Source organism: Phyllostomus discolor, chromosome 11 (assembly GCF_004126475.2).
Source record: "Phyllostomus discolor isolate MPI-MPIP mPhyDis1 chromosome 11, mPhyDis1.pri.v3, whole genome shotgun sequence".
In the NCBI taxonomy this organism is placed as follows: Eukaryota; Metazoa; Chordata; class Mammalia; order Chiroptera; family Phyllostomidae; genus Phyllostomus; species Phyllostomus discolor.
Window position 1 is genome coordinate 66710377 of NC_040913.2, and position 17359 is coordinate 66727735.

Genomic DNA, 17359 nt, shown 5'->3' on the forward strand with positions numbered 1-17359 from the left:
AGAGGAAATGCCTGGTCAAAATGCCGAAGCAAGGAGAATTTTCATCCTCACTCGACCTGACCCAGGGCTCTAAAAACTTTATTTAGGGAATGACTGACACATATAATTGTATGTATTTTAACTGTACAGTGTGATGATTTGGTACCTATTGTGAAGTGATTACGAGGATCAAGATAATTAACACATCCATCACCTCACATGACTATTTTTTTGTGTGCTCAGTGAAAATGTTTAAGATCCACTCTCAGCGACTTTCACGCACACAATACCCTATTATTCACTGCAGCCGCCCGCTGTGCACTAGATTCTCCAGCCTCACTCCGCTGTCCCGGGGGTCCGCGCCCTTCCCCCGACACCTCCCCCCACACCTCCCCCTTCCCTCCCCCACCCTTGGTGACCCCCGCTCTAACCTCCTCTGTCTCTGTGAAAGTGTGTCTTTTGTCTGGCCGCTTTCACTTAACATCATGTCCTCCAGGCTCATCCATGGCAAATGTCAGGATTTCCTTCCTTTCATGGCTGAATAGTTAACCACTGTATATATACACCAAATCTCTTTATCCATTCATCCCTTGGAGGATGTCGGGTTGTTTCCGTATCTTGACTGCTGTGAAGGAGGCTGTGTGAGCGTGGGGTACACGGAGCTCCTTAAGATGCTGATTTCCTTCCCTTTGATAGGTGCCCAGAGGTGGGGTTGCAGGATCGTACTGCAGTCCTATTTTTAATTTTTTGAAGAACCTCTATACTGCTTTCCATACCGGCTGCCCTAATTTACAGTCGCACCAGCAGTGTGCGAGGGTTCCGATTTCTCCCCCCTCACCAGCACTGGTTGTCTCTGGTCTTCTTGACGACAGCAGTTCTAACAGGTGTGAGGGGACATCCCCTGTGGGTCTGATTTGCACTGCGCTCCTGAGTAGCGGTGTTGAGAGCAATCTCGCCCTTCCTACATGACGTAGTGGGCTCTCAGGGTCAGTCCCTCTCACAGGGTCCTGGGTGAGTCCTGCCTTCTGTTTGCTGAATGTTCCGTCCCCCTCTTTGGCCCTGGGTTAGAGGAAAGGTAGCTGGTGAGGATCTCAGGGTAGGGTGGGGGGCTCATCCTGCGTGCTGGGTGGTGGGGATGCTGCTGGGCCCAGAGGGTTGGGAGAACAATGTTGTCAGAGAGCCAGGTGAGGTGCCTGGGGTTTGGGATGAGAACAGTGGTCCAGTGGCATCTCCAGGGTCTGTTTCTTCATGGGCTGCCTGCTGCCCTCCACCCCACTGCAGCTCTGCACCTTGAGGGCTTAAAGTCCCCTGTCCATTTTCTTCTCCTTGTCCTAGCCTCTCCCCTCTCTCCAGACCCTGCCCATCTGTGCGGTCCCAGGGACCGTCTATGCTGTCTCAGGGACTAACGGACAAAGACCCGGCCCGCCGCAACCTGCTCCTTTTCAGGAGGAGCCCTGCAGCTTCCTCTTCATCGTGTGAAAGTGTGCTGTCACATAAAAATGTGTTGTAATGTGGTTAGTTGCCCTGTACCCCATGCCTGTTCGAGGAAAGTTGCCGTGTCTGCAGCTCCCCATGCCCCTGCCTGAGGACTTCAGGGACCAATGCCGTATGTCCCTGGTACTGCAGAGCTTAGTTTGGCCTCTTTCTGCATTAGGCATAAATGGAGTCATATATTCTTTGCCACTCGCTGTTGTAGCTCAACTGATGTACATCACCTTGTTTGCACTGCTGCGTGGCTTCCCATTGTGTGAGCATTGGGAGTTCCCACCCCCAGCACACCTCTCCTCCCTTATCCAGGACCCTGTTGACGGGCTGGTGCCGTCATCAGTCCTCCTCTCCCCTCCTTTGCCCCTCCCCCCTCCCTCCTTCTCTGCTCCTCCCCTCCCCTTCCGTCTCCTTTCCCTCTCCCTTCCTCCTCCCCTCCCCCCTTCACGGTCAGTGGCACTGCTGTGAAAGCTGGTGTCGGAGGACAGACCCTGGTGTGCTCGTGGCAGAGCACACTGCTGGAACAGGGCCGTGCCTCTCTCCGAACTTGTTCATGCAGCATCACATCAGTTCCCGAGGGAATTGTACCAATTGGCACACCTTGTTCACCAGCCTGTTCACCCTCTGCGTCAGGGAGGTGTCACCCTTAGTGGCTGGCCCCCATTTGAAGAGGAAACCCGGTGAGGGCTGGGAGCCTCCCTGCCTTGCTCAGCCCTACACCCTGGAACCAGCACCGGGCCCAGCTCACGGCTCCCAGCTCCCGGCTCCCAGGAAGGAGCTGTTCAGGAGTCCAGGTGCGGTCTGAAATTCCTGACCTTCCAGGATGCTCTCGTCAGAGGTTACTCCTGCTTCACACCCTGGCCCAGGAATGAGGCTGTGCTGTCAAGGGCTACAGATTTCTTCAGAGGGCCGTTTCCAAGTCTCCCTCTTCTCCCTGCAGCCCGTCCCCACGCCCTTGAAGCGGGATGAGGCAGTGCAGGAAATCCACCATCCCCACTTTCCACAGCCAGCGCCCAGCTGCACCTAGGCCCGGCTGCTCCCGGCTCCTGTTACCACGCACAAAGGCGCATCTCCGCCTCCCCTCCCCCCACCTGTCTCCAAAGGGCGGGCTCCTCAGTGCTCCTCAGGGCTCCTTGTTTCTCAGAACCTGACCTGCGCACCCCTCCAGCTCTCCTGTTTCTCACCTCCCTTTCATGGCTAACTTTCCGGAACAGTTGCTAAGAGGATGTGCTGGGTATCCAGGTGTAACATTACGTTCTACCTTCCCACCTGGGCACCATCTGGCCTCAGGCAGAGGGATGAGCGGCCTGTCCTGCTTCTTTCTGGGAGGGGCCAACACAGTACAGAAAGCAGACCTGTGCTCTTGGGATACTCGGGCTAAGATTCTTCACGCCCTGTTGGCTTTGGGACCCTACCTAACTGTCCCTGTCTAACTGAAAAGGACATTGGGGATAGTGTCCCAATTGAGATACGACATTTCTCTGAAGCAAAGTTTTCTAGGTCTGTGTGTGTGTGTGTGCACATCTGAGTTTGAATCTTGCCTCTGCCACTTACCAGCTGTGTGACCTTGGGCAGCTCACTGAACTTCTCTCTGCACCTTATTCTGTAGAACAGAAGAAGAACAGTGCCCGTCTGCTAGATTCTTGGGCAAGTTAAATCACTGCTCACCCTGTGAGCTTAGGCAGGTCCCTGGAACTCAGTAAGTACTCAGTGTACCTTGGGTGGTATTTTGTCATTGTTACACTTTAAGCAAATAGTAAATTAGTTTTATAGAAAGCTCCATTTGTGCTATAATTTAAGGAGACAGTGAAGGTGTGATAGGAATTGAGAGAGAGAGAAGGAAGCGGGGGAGGTTTACCTTTGGTGACTGGCTCACACAGCTGTGGGGGCTGGTCAGGCCAGGCTGCAGGTGGAGACCAGGGAGAGCCAGCCTTGCAGCTCAAGTCCAAAGTCGTCTGGAGGCAGAATGCCCTCTTCCTCCATGGAGGGCAGTCAGCTGACTGCCCGAGGCCCACCCACAGTAGGAAGGGTGATTTGCTTTCCTCACAGTCAACTTGTTTAAATGTTAATCAGATCCACAAAACAGCCTCAAAGCCACAACCAGAGAAGTGTTTGGTCAAACACCTGGGCACCGAGGCCTGGCCAAGTGGACCCACGGGAGCCAGCATCACAGGTGCGTCAGACTCAACCCGGAAGCAGTGCTGGAGGCACCGGCCAGGGGTGCTTCGGGGTCCAGGGGAGAAGCTGGGGCAGGACTGGAGGGTGGGGAAGCCTGTGAGAACAGAGTGGGCAGAAAGGTTGTGCCTTCTCCTTTGTTTTTGGTTTAAAGGCGGGACACGCTGTCACAGTGAGTGGTTCTCTAAGTGTGGAGCAGCAGCCCCCACCACCTGGGGTCCTGTTAGAAACACACATTCCTGCACCCCTCCCACCGGACCACCAAACTCTGGTCATCTGGGTTAACACACCTTTGGGGGAAATTCCAATGAGCCTTGAGGTTGAGCACCACTCAAGCACACTTCTGTGCTGCAAGCGGTGGGGACCAGGTGAAAAGAGGAGGAGCTGGAGCTGCCCAGGACAGGGGACATCCTGGTGGGGTGTGTCTGCACAGGCCTGAGGGAATGTGGCCTCCTGGGGCCAGTTGTGGCCAAGGACAAGTGTGGGTGTCATCGCCTCTGGCGAGGCAGGAAGGCAGATGCCACCCACTTCACTGTGGGGAGGAGGGAACCCGTGTTTTCGGACCCCCTGTCAGGTGGCTGGCCTCCGTGAAGTCAGTGCAGGTGGCCATCTGACTCGAGTGGCCATAGCAAAGCTGGGTTTTGCTTTGGCAAAAGTCAGACCAGGACGTCGGTCCACAAGGAAAAGGCTGCCCTGTGGTGATGCCTTTCCAGACCTCTCCCCTCATCAGGCTGTATTTCGAACCATGAAAAACTGCTGATATTCGATAGGTTTTGATGTTTAAAAAAAAACAGCAATTTCTTAGTTTTACCCATCTTCCCTGTGCGGTTATTACACTTTCTTTCCTGCAGCAGCGAGCTCTCTGAGAGCAGATGCTCTGTCACCTGCACCTTCCCACCCCTTGGGCCCAGCTCTTGGTGCCTGACCGTCATCACACCGAGCTGTTGGCACACACATTGTAATGACATGAGCGGCAGTTCGAATCTCTGCCACTACTTGCTTGAATTTCCCAGGCTGAGCATGGAAATAGGCACTTCTCTTTGAAACGCTCACATAAGGAAAGGCATGCTACCTGTAATGTCAACCACAAAAGGACGGCAGGCCCCCTGGGCAGGAGAGGTCCCATCCAGGGCCCAGTGTGCACACATGTGTTCTTGCACGTCCTTGGGATGCGGCAGCCACAGCCTTACACACACATGACTCGAATCTGCAGGGCAGTGAGGTGTAGAATGCACGTAGTGGCGTCGTGCCAACCATGGTGAGGTCGGAGGGCCTGCAGCGCAGCTTCCCTCCCTGCCTGCGTCCTTGGGCAGGCGGCGCGCTGCGGGAGCAGCTGGTCCACCCAGCCACCCGAGGACCCACCAAGGACCCAAGGACGCCGGGCGTCCCGGTCGCCATGCGGCGGCGCGGGCAGGGTGCGGTAGGCTGCTGCAGCCTCTGCACCTGCCCGGGGACTGCCGGAGGTAAAGGGGGGCCGGCAAGTTCCAGGGCTCCCTTGACCGTGGCCACTCCTCAGTCCCTCCTTCCTCTGGGGGAGGGGGAGACTCTGGAGGGGGTACGCAGGGAATCGGGCCTGGGAAGGGTGGGCTGGGCTTCGCCTCTTTGCGGGAGAGGGCTGCTGGCTGCGATCTCCGCGGGGTGCACACGCGAAACTGTCGGGCAGTCGGTGGGTGCACACTCCTGAGTTCCAGGTTACGGGGGGTGGGTGCACGCGCGGGGCTCCTGGTGACCTTGGGGGTGCACATTTGGGGCTTCCAGGTGACCTTGGGCTTGCACACGTGGGGTTTCCAGGTGACTGCGGGAGTGCACACTCAAGGCTTCCAGGTGACCGCAGGGGTACACACGGAGCTCCCTAGTGGCCGTGGGGACATGCGGGGCGGGCCGGCTTCCGCTTCCGCTGAGCAGCCCCCACCCTGGCGCAGGGCGCGCCCCTTGGCGGGGCTGGGGACCAATCCAGGGAAGGGAGGCGCTGCCCTGCCCCCCCAGCCTCGCTACCGCGCCCCCCTCCCCACTTGTGCTACCCCACCCTTGAAGCACCTTCTGGTGCAGAGGAAAGCAGCTGCAGAGGATCGTTTTGTTCTGCCGGAGGATGAGGTTTTGGCTGAGAAATGAAGAGATGGCTTTGGAAGAGATGGTGCAGAGATTAAATGCGGTTTCCAAGCACACTGGTAGGAGGAGCTGCTGGCCTTGAATTCTGTGTTCTTAAGCTTGACATCATGTGTTGAATCGTAGGGACATGTGTCTAATTTTTGTATAACAGCCTTCCTTTCTTTCCCTAGCAGTAATGACAGGAACAGGCAGCTATGACGGTCATTTATCCGCAGCTGATAAATTTCCATGGACAGTCAGCATGATTTTATTCCGCCTGGGAGAGTTAAACATTGCAGGTTGATGCCCCAGGCTTTCTAGAAGACCCCTGGTCTGTGCGTGGAGCGGTTGTCTGAATCTGCTCATTCAACCTGTGTTTGTAACCATAGCAATGGAGAAAGCATAAGTATTTGCGGGTGGAAAATAACCCGAGCCAAGGGCTTTTTGAGCCTGGTGTTGGTTGTGGTGGCGATACCTGCCCGTTTTGAGGAGGAAAAACCCAGATTAATCAGGTGGTGCTTTTCTCCACCAAATATAATTCCACCTGAGACCAATGTTTGAAAGTGATATGGGTACCGGGTGGAAGGATAGCATCCTTGGACATGCATTTTCAGTGCTAATGAAAAGATCGCTTAAAATAAGCCTCCAGGAGCAGGTGGGATGGAGCCGTTTAGGTTTCAGGAGAAGCTGAGCTGGCAGCGTCCTGCTATTGGCTTTCGGTCCGTCACATCCGAGTTTCCCTGCTGCACTGTGCAGGCGAAAAGGGTCGGCATTAACTAGTTTTCCTTGAAATGAAGAGGAAATAATCCTGTGTCACTAAAAGTAAGTCGCCAAATGTTTGCCTGACATTGTTATGTGTTGTGTTATATGCCATTACCTCATTATCTGAATAATATTTGTCTGAAAGACTTGATTTTGTCAGTTATGTGGCTTAGGCGTGGTAAGCTTGCTTTCCTCTCTCTCTCCCCGCCCCCAACCCCGTAAGTGGGAGACCCCAGAGGCTTTGAGAGCAAAGCAGTGATTTAATCAGCATATGCATCGTTCTGTGTGACGGTCTAACCGAGACTTTCAGAAACATTCCGTTTTTAATGGTGATTTTTGTGATTGAAGCTACTGGATTTATTGTATGTGGGTCAAAAGAAAAGGAAACCGTTCTATGCCATCTGGCCCCTTGTTCTTAGAAAGGTAGCGAGCTCCCTTTTTCTGAAACACGAGTTGAGTTTCGCTTGGTGCAGGATTCGGCGTGTGGCTGAGGTGAAGGGCACAGCGGACCGCAGGCCCGCAGGGCTGCTCCCACTGGCCCCGGAGGGGGAGGGACGGCTCTTCACACCCTCTGCATTGGGCCTGGAGTCGGAATTGCAGAGTGGGAACTGTTCCAAGAGTGATGTCATCCCCTAGGTTTTAGGGATGGAGGTTTTTTCTTGAGCTCTGAGAGATGCATGGGCGTTTTGAATGGTTAGAAGGCTGTCTCCAAAAAGCAGAAATAGCGCTGACCACTCACTGAACGGATGTGGCATGCGAGCCAGGTGCTTATTTTGACCACGATCTCATTCTAAGCAGAAACTCTCAAGTGTGTGTCCCTGGACACATGTGTGCTGCCAGCTACTGCAGATTTCACCAAGACTCTTAAATCCAGGTCAACAGATGCCCAGCTTCATGAATGTCCAATGTCATTTTCTTAGGGGAGAGCACCCTGCATCCACACCCCTGCTTACCTCCCACTAACGCTGTCTCTCCCTTCGGCACAAATCCGTTTTTCGCTGGTTCTGCATGGGAGGCAGCGCTGAGCAGCGGCTGCGAGACAGGACGTGGGCTGTAGGCTGTATCCCAAGCTCTGTATTGACACAGTGCCACTCGCTGAGCGTGGGGACGGGGACGTAGGTTGATGTAAACCTACTCACTGACTGGGGCCTAAATCCCAGGTCCGTCCTCAAAAGAATTCCCCGTCTGCAGTAGAATGGCTTTCACCTGGAGGTGGTAGAGTTGTCCCACCTCCAGGGTGATTTGGGATAGGTGGCAGGTGTGGGTTGGGGCTCTAGGACATTGGTCTGTATGTTGATGCAGACATTCAGGGCAGGGGGCCTGGCCCACTCAGGACAGGGTCACAGCTGAGGGCTTGGGTTCAGTGACCTTGCACAGAGTTTTGTGGCTATTTCACCTGCACAGACTTGGACCCTCTGTGCCTCTACACTGAACGAACAGGCATTTTATCTTTGTCCTCTGGTCCGGACATGTGTCTGCCCTATTTGAAATTCAGACTTATATGCTGCTCCCCCTCTGCAAGGACATGCATTATTTAGGTCAGTGTGCACGTAAAGGAGGACAAAGCACACTGCCCATGTGGTCTGTGAATCTTATCTTTTGACCTTGAGAATGCAAATTGTATATGCTCTTGGACCTACCTGATCTTTGACCACAAGGCCAGGAGCACTTTCCAGTGGCAAAAGCTTCCCTTCTGTGTGGTAGGGCTTCTTTTCCAGCCTATGCATTATTTTGGTTTTCTTTTTATATTTGTAAAATTTTGAAAAACTAATAAATATTTGAGGGAGAAATGCTAATGGATTTAGATGAACTAAGCATTTTTTTTAATGCGGAACAGTCGTCCTCAAACTAGAACATCTGATCCATCTGTAGAGAATCGTCCCAGACTCCTGGGCCCCGCCCCCACAGTTTCTGACTCAGAAGTCTGGGGCGGGGCCTGGGGATTTGCATTTTCAGTTCTCAGGTGATGCTGGCGGTGCTAGCCCAGGAACCAAACTTGGAGAACCACTGCAGTAGAAGTCTTTAAATGTAGTGCCACCTCCATTAATTAACCTTCTGCAAAGTGCTAATTCTTGCCATGGCATGGAAGAATGGATGAGGATGAATGGGTGGATGGATGAGTGGATGGGTGAATGGGTAGATGAATGGGGCTGCACACAAGACAATGAAAGTAGAAGCAACATGATATTTTGCATTTTAATGTTCTTCCCCAATGAGGACCAGCCACTTTTAGCTCTTTACATATTGAAGGAACAGATCCTGGTTTGCACCAGAACAGGAGTGATGGTCGGAGAGGGAGCTGTGAGCCTGCCTCCCCACCGTGGTTGGAGTGCAGCCGCGGCACCCACACTCTTCGGACCAAACATCTTCCTTCCCATCTGTTCGGTCCCATCTTCTCCTCTCCTGTACCAACCATCCCTCAGTTCAAGAAGCTAAATTTCAACTAATATCTCAGCTGCTAACTCAGCCACTTCAGGAGGATGGGGGTGTTGCCCCGTACTGTCACTATAGCAACATTCGGGTAATTAGTGTCCATCCTCCTGACACACTCCTTTTAAAGGAGTTAAAGCCACAGCAGTGTTCTCTGGCGCCACATCCGAATTCAGCTGTGCAGAGCCGTGAGACTTTCTTTGGCGAGTTCCATTGCTGAGATCTCTAGAGGACCTGGAAGTCGGAAAGTGGAGGTGTCTTTTGTGGCAGACCTCACCAGCGAAGTTTCTTTGGAGCGTAAATAGATACTGTTGGGTAGAAAGGGTAAGAACATAGAACAACAAGCCCGAATATGTAAGCAGTGCTCTGAGAGGGAGATGATGTGGCCACATTCTTGATTCTAATTTGTGGAGCCTGCACCCCACAAAAGCCTTCCCTTCTAAGGGATCTTAGTTGTCATGTCCTGGGTTTCCCTAAAGACACTGTTCAGTTCCGCAGTTGTTGATTGCTACTGTCTCAGTGGAACCCTGTGGTTCTGCCCTGGGGGTCCCCGGGTCCCTTACTAGGACAGCCTGTCCAGCTGGGGACACGTCCCCTTCTGCCTGTGTCATCCCCCATTTCTGGCCCATGGCTCTCGTCGTCGCTGGCCCCCTGTTGCAATGTGTCCTGCTCCTGATGGGACACTCCCCTTGTGCTCTCAAGGGCTCTGATGTCCAGCTTCCTTCACTTCCCACCCCCAAGGCCCCTGATGATGCTCACCTGCTCCCTTGGGCCCCCTGGCTGAGGTCTGCGACCTGCTGTCGGCATCCCCGGGGCCGGCCTTCCCCACTGGCTCTGCACCAGCCCAAATCCTACAGCCCTGTGAGGAGCCCAGCCACCCCGCTGCGCCCTTCCCACCCCATGCAGTCCTGTGAAGGGTCTGCTTGGATTAATACACGAAAATAAATAGTTAACCCAGAAGTCCCAAAACACGCCCTGGGAACTTTTTGTGTAAAATTTTCACAAGCTTTTGGAAGATTCTCCTGCGTGTAATGCGGCTATTCATGTTTGCATTATGAAGCCGGGAAGTGCTTGTGGTGCGAGGTCGGAACAGCTCGGAGGCCAGCTGGGCCAGTGGGGAGGAGCCCCGAGTGAGAGCAGAGGGGCTCGGCCAGAGCACTGGTCACATCCGGCTGCTGTAACAAAGGTGCCACAGACTGGGAGGTTTAAACAACAGACTTTTGTTTCACACAGTTCTGGAGGCAGGAAGTCCGAGGTCAAGGTGTTGGCTGGGCTGGTTTCTCCTGGGGCCTCCATTCTTTGTGTGTAGATGGCCATCTTCCTCCTCCTGTGTCCTCACAGGGTCGTCCCCTTCTGCATATCTGCATCCTGATCTCCTCCCTCTCTTATTCTTTTTTTTTTAAAGATTTTCTTTCTTTTCAGAGAGTGGGGGAGAGAAGGAGAGAGGGAGAGAAACATCAATGTTTGGTTGCCTCGTATGCACCCCCTACTGGCCCACAACCCAGCTGTATGCTCTGTCTGGGAATTGAACCAGTGACCCTTTGGTTCGCAGGCTGGCACTGAACCCACTCAGCCACACTAGCCAGGGCTGATCTCCTCTTCTTATAATGACACTAGTCACATTGGATTAGGGCCTACTCTAATGATTTCATTTTACCTTATGTCTTTAAAGGCCCTATCTTCAAATACAGTCACATTCTGAGGTTTGGGGGATTGGGACTTCAACCTATAGATTTTAGAGGGACACAGTTCATCCACGACACCCAGACTGCACATGAACTGTGGGGTCCCAGCTCAGACCTCAGCTCAGACTCTGAGGGAAATCACGGGCCTTTGAGACATTTAAGCAGAATTGTGGTATTATCTCATCTAGATTTTTAAAGGCTATGGGGCTGCTTGTTGAAGAGACAGAGCAATCCAAGGGAAAGGGAGGCCACCACCAGTTCAGGTCCAGGAGAAGGTAGACGGCCACTGGGACCAGAATAGCAGGAGCACAGGTGGCAGGTGGTGCAGACAGCGGGGTGCTGGACATGTTTTGAAGGTCGGCTGACCTAGCTGGACATGGGCAATGAGAGGACAAGAAGAGGACTGCAAGGCCCATCTGCCATTACCTGAACCTCCCAGGCTGCTCACCACTCTCTGGCCATACACTCCCCTACGAAGACGGTGTCTGGCTGAGACGTGCTTAGTGTGGCAGCGGGCTTGGGGCCGACGGACCAGAGTATCAAGAATGGGCTTTCAGGGATAAGAAGGTTCCCAGGATGTCCCCGGAGGTGGCGCGATCTGACACCACCTGACTGCACCTGTCAGGGGAAAGGGTTCCTTCCTGCAAGGCTGACTCAGCCGGCGGCATGTTGTTGTGCACGTTTCTGCAGAGATGTTCTTGACACTGAACATGGGAGCTTTAAATGCAGGGGTCACAGTGTCCGACAGCATTAAACTCTTTCCAGCATGGTTCCCATCGCGGGCATTAGTTACCCACCCATGCCTGCTGGTGTGACTATGAAATATGGGAACTAGTTTTAAAAATAAACCAATAGCTTACATGGGAAATATTTTTGGCTGTTGTTAGCAAGGATTGGGGAATGAGTTTTGGAGATTCTGAACACAAAGAGAAGCTTGTGGGATGAAATTAGTGATTTATTCTTTTTTTGAATTGTCCATGGAGGTTTCCCTGGTTTCCTCCATTTAACATAGTGTTCATTGGGTATGGTCCTGGACCGGGCATCACCTGGAGGCTTGTTAGAAATGCAGATTCTCAGGCCCAGCCTAGCCAGGTGATTCCGATACTCAAGCTTGAGGCTGAGGGGTTCTGGGAGGATGCCAAGGCTCAGGTCAGTGGGAAGATGCAAGCTAGGCCCCCACATCCTTCAGTGGACTCCAGAAATGGAATCAAGTGAGAAACTGGAGGACACCTTATGCCTATGCCACCCCTGCCTGGGGCTCCTGCTCGCCCTTCAGCTAATACGGGGCCCTCCCTCAGGTGCCCACTCAGGGGCTGCTCTGGGGAGGCCTTGTCCTGTTGCTGGAATGGCTCCAGCATTCCCGAGTCCCGTGCCCACAGCCCTGGGTGCAGTGCTCTCCCCACTCTACCATCTGCTTGGTGGCTCCTTTACCACATCCATCGTTCACTGGGCCTGGATGGTGCCCTGTTGGCCTCTGTGTCCCTGGGCCTGGCTCTGAAATGTGCTCCATGTGTGTGGAACTAGCAAGGGCTAGAAAGCACATGTTGATGTGAATTGAGAAATTGAGGCAGGTGGTGAAACACCTAAAGATGAAATATTTGTGAATGTTTTTCTGATTTTCAGAAAGAAAATGTTTTATTGAGAAACTACAACTTAATTATCTTGACCTTCATAAATGAATGAAAAAATTGTGAGTCCATTCAAAGGAAAATGATCATCTCCAGTTACCAACAAAGATATGCTAAATTCTTTTTTTATTACTTTATTATTGTTCAACACACTAAATTCTTAATAAACCAATTTTTTATGAGAGTGTGAGGGTAAAAGTCAAAGGAACTTTATTCATATTTTGGTATCTGCATTTTGAGAAAGGCTCTCTTTACATTCTGTGTTGTCCTCCATGAGCCAAGAGGGGAGAGAGTGACTAGGATGTTAAGATTGTTTGGATCCTCTTTTAGCAAGCACTCCCTCTCCCTTCCACTGCGGGAGGAGCATGTGTGCCCCTCTGACTTGCACTTGACCATGTGACTGGCCTCGGCAGATCTGATGCTCACATGTGCTTGCACAGTGGGCTGGCCCTTCCCACTCCCCAGTGATCCCTCATGAGAACATAGCCAAGGCTGCCCTGGCCCCTCCAGCCCGGGTCCAAAATGAGGCATGTGGAGCAGAACCACCTACACAAAGTTGTGAACATGAGAATAATACCTATCATGTATATGGCACTCAGTTGGGGGCAGCTCGTCAGGCAGCATTCACATGGCACTTGCTGACTAGTACAAATAGAGAGGTTTGAATAGAGCTGAACAACCCTAATGAATGAATGAATGAATGAATGGGAGCATGATAGTCCTCAGGGTGACTCCATTTTCCTCTCACTTTTAAAATAGATATTGAAATGTTGTCTTTGACTATTGCTAGAAAACAGAAGACCTGCCAGAAAGGTGTGCGTGCTTGTCCAGCATACCAACTACTGCCCAGTGGGAGGAGTGGCGGTGTTCTGTCGGCTTCCAAGTGGCACAGTGAAGGGCAGTGAATCAATGAGCAGAAATTGCAGGAGTCAGATTTTGACTGAAAGGAAATATTTTTCCAAAGGACTCCAAAAACAGAGTGCCTTGTGAGCATGTTCCTAGGCTGTTGCAACAGAGTTAGTACATGCTGCCCCTTGACTCAGCGGGAGCTGGGGATCTGTAGTGGCCCTGGCAGCTACAGTGGCTTCTCAGGTTCGGTGCCTTTAAAAATTGCTGGTCCTGCTCGAAATATTTTGCAAACATCTCTGAGATGTCCATGTTCAATGGACACGGTTACAAAGAACGAGTCTCGGCTATAAAAATAAAGACTCCTGGTGGTTGAAGAGGGGTATTCCAAAGGCACCGTGCATGCTTTCTAGCAAAGTCCTCACGTAATGTCCTCAATAGTTTCTATGGCTTTACGACCATAAATGAAATTTAACTTCCTATGTTATCTCATCAACATTTTAACCAAACAGTGTTGCACTAAACAATCTTATCAGGACCTGCTGCATAGTGGGGACTTTGAAGGCAATTCCAAACAAAACACGCTTTGAACATCTTGGAGAGAGCAAGCTTAATTCAGGTTTGTAGACATTGATCCCACTTGTGTTTCTGCTTTTGCTTTGTAGTTTTCCCTTTGTTTAAGCAAAACAAGCAAACAGATGTCAAAACTGTTTTGATGTAAGCCAGCCTTGTGTTGGTGGGACCACATCCACGAACTCGACGTGGTTCTAACCATGGGTTGCCCTCCTTGGGCTGCCCGTGTCCAGTGTCTGCAGATGACAGTCATACGGTCAGTGTCCTCCTACACCTTTACTGATACACAGCTTCCCTCCCGCCAGAACCGATGCCTGCACCGGTCAGCTGGCCTGCCTCCCTTTATTTCCACGTAGCTCCCTTATAGCATTCCGCCGTGTGCCGTCTGCATCGTCTGTCAATCACCTGGCAGATCAGTGTTGTCCTCCCTGCCACATTCAGAGCTCCGTGAAGAACAGTGACCATGCTCCGGACTCCCGTGAGCCTCCCCCCAGGACCACGTGGTGCTGCCTCTGCCAAGACCGCTGAGGGTGGCTGGGTTGCTCAGTCTTTATTCAGTCCATGTGTTCTCGGCGGCTCCCTTGGCGAACATGCCTGGTGAGGAAACCTTCGCTGTTGGTCATCTACTGATGACCAACCTAGTAACTGAGCTCAGCCCAATAACTGAGAATCCTCCCCAGAATCAGACTTTCAGGAACTAGTATCTATAGAAGAACATGACCCGAGAAACCTCTTTTTTGTTGTAATTACTAACAATTCATAGACATTGCAATGAAAAGCTTTCTAAGCCTCAGCTGCTTGTGAAATAGGCAAACACGTTTTCTCTAGAAGAGAATGATTTTAACAGTCCCTCAAGGTCCATTGGCTCACAGTTTAACCAAACGTGGTCTTCTGCAGCTTCATCCTACACAGCGAGGCTGCCTGGGGCCTGCCTCCTCTTTCCTGCTGGGACACACGTACAGGTACCCTGGGGCGGGAAGCTCTGCCCACGTGTCTAAACTCACCTGTTTGCCAAAATGATCATCTCCGTGTACATGTGGATCATCAACCCTTGCAGTTGGATTTGTACTATTATAAGTAGTATTTTCACATTCCTATATTTCTGATCAACTAAGAATTTCTCAGATCACATTTATTTTATATCTCTGGTTTTAGAGAAAGAAATGTATGTTGTAGCTCTCAAAGCAAGCCATTGCAGTTATCTGATGCACATACAAAAATCTAGTTGCCCAAATTCTAATTCTAGTTAAGTGCCAAAGTTGAAATATAGCAACGTTCTTAAAGTTCTATCTGGGTAAAATGTGAAACGAGGTTTTCTACTTTGGGGATAATTGTGGCACCACTGCAGAGAACAAGTGTGAGTATTACAAACTGAAATCATCAAGTGGAGCCGTAACCTTGGGTTCAAATCCCAGCTCTGCCATCTGTCAGCATGAGGTGCCTCAGTTTCCCCATCTGTAAAGCGGACCCGAGAGAACAGCTTCTTTGTCAGGTTGCTGTGAAGAACAAGTAAGTTGAATTCACATGAAGGCGCTCAGAGCTGCCTGCAGGAGGCTGTCCGCAAATGCCCGCGGTGCCTTCGTCACACATGAACGTACTCAGTGAGTGTCCTGTTCATGCATTTAGTACGTGTTGCGGCCATTATTATTACATATTAATAATGATGTTTTCAATGAACAATCACAATAATGAAACGTGGAGATTTTCCAGACATGTGAGAAAAAAGGAAGCGTGTAAGAGGCCATGGCTCAGAAAGGAAGGGACGTGTGAGGGGCCCTGCTACCCAGATGGGATTCTCCAGAGGGGTGCTCCTAACATGTGGGCATGGGCTCCAGCACCCCGCTCCCCCGGGAGGAGTTTCCGGTGCAGTGTTTTCTTCTTTCCCCAAAGAGGAACATTTCTCCCAGCTTAAATCCCAACAGATACATAAATGCTGAGGCGAAATGTCACTTTGGAGAGGAGACCTTCAATAACATTTAAAGCTGTGAGTCTGACCCTACACAAAGGGGGATGTCCTTCCTGCATTTCAGAGAGTAAGTGGTTTGTGCGTATCTACATTAGGGTTTCAGCAAATGTTCTAGCTTTTTGCTTTATTTCATTAGTAATAGTATGAAAGAAATGAATCCAGTCCCCAACGTGTGACAACCAATTTCTTATTTTTGTAGTCACACCACATGTGGCACTTAACTCACCAAAGGAAAGTAATAGTGTTAAGTTTCACCGATGACATTTTTGGCAAAATTTTAGGAATGGTGAACTTATGTCCCAAATGTGACTTCACTTTGGTAAGGATGCTTCCTTTTTAAAGACAAAAAATTTTTTGAGGGTTTTGAATTCTGAATCCTATAGAAGGGAAAATATATCATTTTGTACTTCAATGATAACAAAACACAGGAACTCATGGAATGCTCATAGGTGCTAGGTCTCAAGGGCACCAGTTATGTAGTTTTATGCTCCTGTCAACTCTGAAAGGGCTAAAGTATTTATTGTTTTCTGAAATCCAGTCCTCAGTATTGGCAGGACCGCTCTTTCTAGGGACACATTCATTCACCCACTCACCGGACGCCTAGAGAGAGTCTGCCGCGTGCCGATGCGCCCACCCGGGCAGACCGTGACAGACAGGACCCGCCTGGATCCGGAGGCTGCACCGCCAGCAGTCCCCAGACACAAGCGATAACACTTATCGCTTAACGTGATAAGTGTTAGAGCCTCACGTGGAAAGTGAGAAGTGAGCGTTTTGACGCGCTGCACGTTTATCCCAGCATAGGGAAAACCTTCATTTGAACTTGGGCCCGGCCAGGTCCCAGTCTGTGTCCTTGAACGATTATTGCACACACAGTTAGGAAGGACCTCCATCACCATGTCATCTGTGATCTGTTTTAATAGAGACCTAAATGCATATGACCTGGTTGGGCATTATCTCTACTAGAGTTTGTCATGATTGGTCACTTGGGATGTATCCTTTGTTTTAAAAAAACTCAGCCTGTCATTCAAAAAGTTTCTTTTTAAGAATAACCAGTTCCATACTCTCTACGGTTTCTCCATCGATAGTTTTGTTCCTAGGTTACAGAGGCCTCAGAATTCTAGAACCCCAGAGGGCCTGGCATGTTACTCTGATTGCCCAGCTCCCAGACCGCTCTGCCTTATTATTATTGAAAGTGACAAGAAGCATCTGACTCAAAGCCCCTATTAAACACTGAACCACTTAGTAGTGACCAGCAATGTGACTGCCCAGGAAGTGCCATCAGGTAGCACTGCGAGGTTGTGGCTGAGAGCAGTGCCAGGTGATGAGGCTGGTACCTGGTGCTAAATAGGAGGAGGGTTCTCCAGGTGTGTGGCTGCCTGTGGACCTCAGGATTCCCAGGCACAGAAAAGAAGACAATATCTACGCATAGCCTGGCAGAGTGCCAGGTACCATGCCCAGCAAAAAAAACAGGAAAGGATGAAGTGAGGAGAAGTCAAAGCAACACTTGTCCATGGGAGCGAGGCACGCTGGGCGAGGCCGGGGACTCCCCGGTGCTGGGTGCAGTGCCGGCACGTGCTGGGACGTGCGGAAACCCCCTGAGCATCAGCACCGCGTGTGGCTTTCTGTACGTGGCTGTTTTGTGCTTGAGTCCTCAAGTGTGGCTTCAGTGAGGCAGGTCAGCAGGTGGCCCCTTGGCTGCCTGCATCAGCCCCAGAAGAATTGAATTTTAAATTACCCAGCAT

At 51.2% G+C, this 17359-nt stretch overlaps 1 protein-coding gene across 15 annotated transcripts in view; it reads left to right on the plus strand.

Moving 5' to 3' along the window:
* Positions 1–17359, plus strand: part of MCF2L (MCF.2 cell line derived transforming sequence like) — a 169606-nt gene that overhangs the window by 52012 nt on the left and 100235 nt on the right. For 2 of the 15 annotated variants that reach the window (XM_028526984.2, XM_028526991.2), the window contains exon 1: positions 5557–5807. The exons of 4 other annotated variants lie outside the window; for them this stretch is intronic. In XM_028526984.2, the coding sequence (XP_028382785.1) occupies positions 5729–5807 (79 nt within the window). In that variant the 5' untranslated portion in view covers positions 5557–5728. Of the gene's footprint in view, positions 1–4881; positions 5103–5537; positions 5808–5874; positions 6550–17359 lie in introns of those variants that run through there. 9 more of the 15 variants (XM_028526986.2, XM_028526994.2, XM_028526978.2 and 6 more) reach the window with 8 other exon arrangements.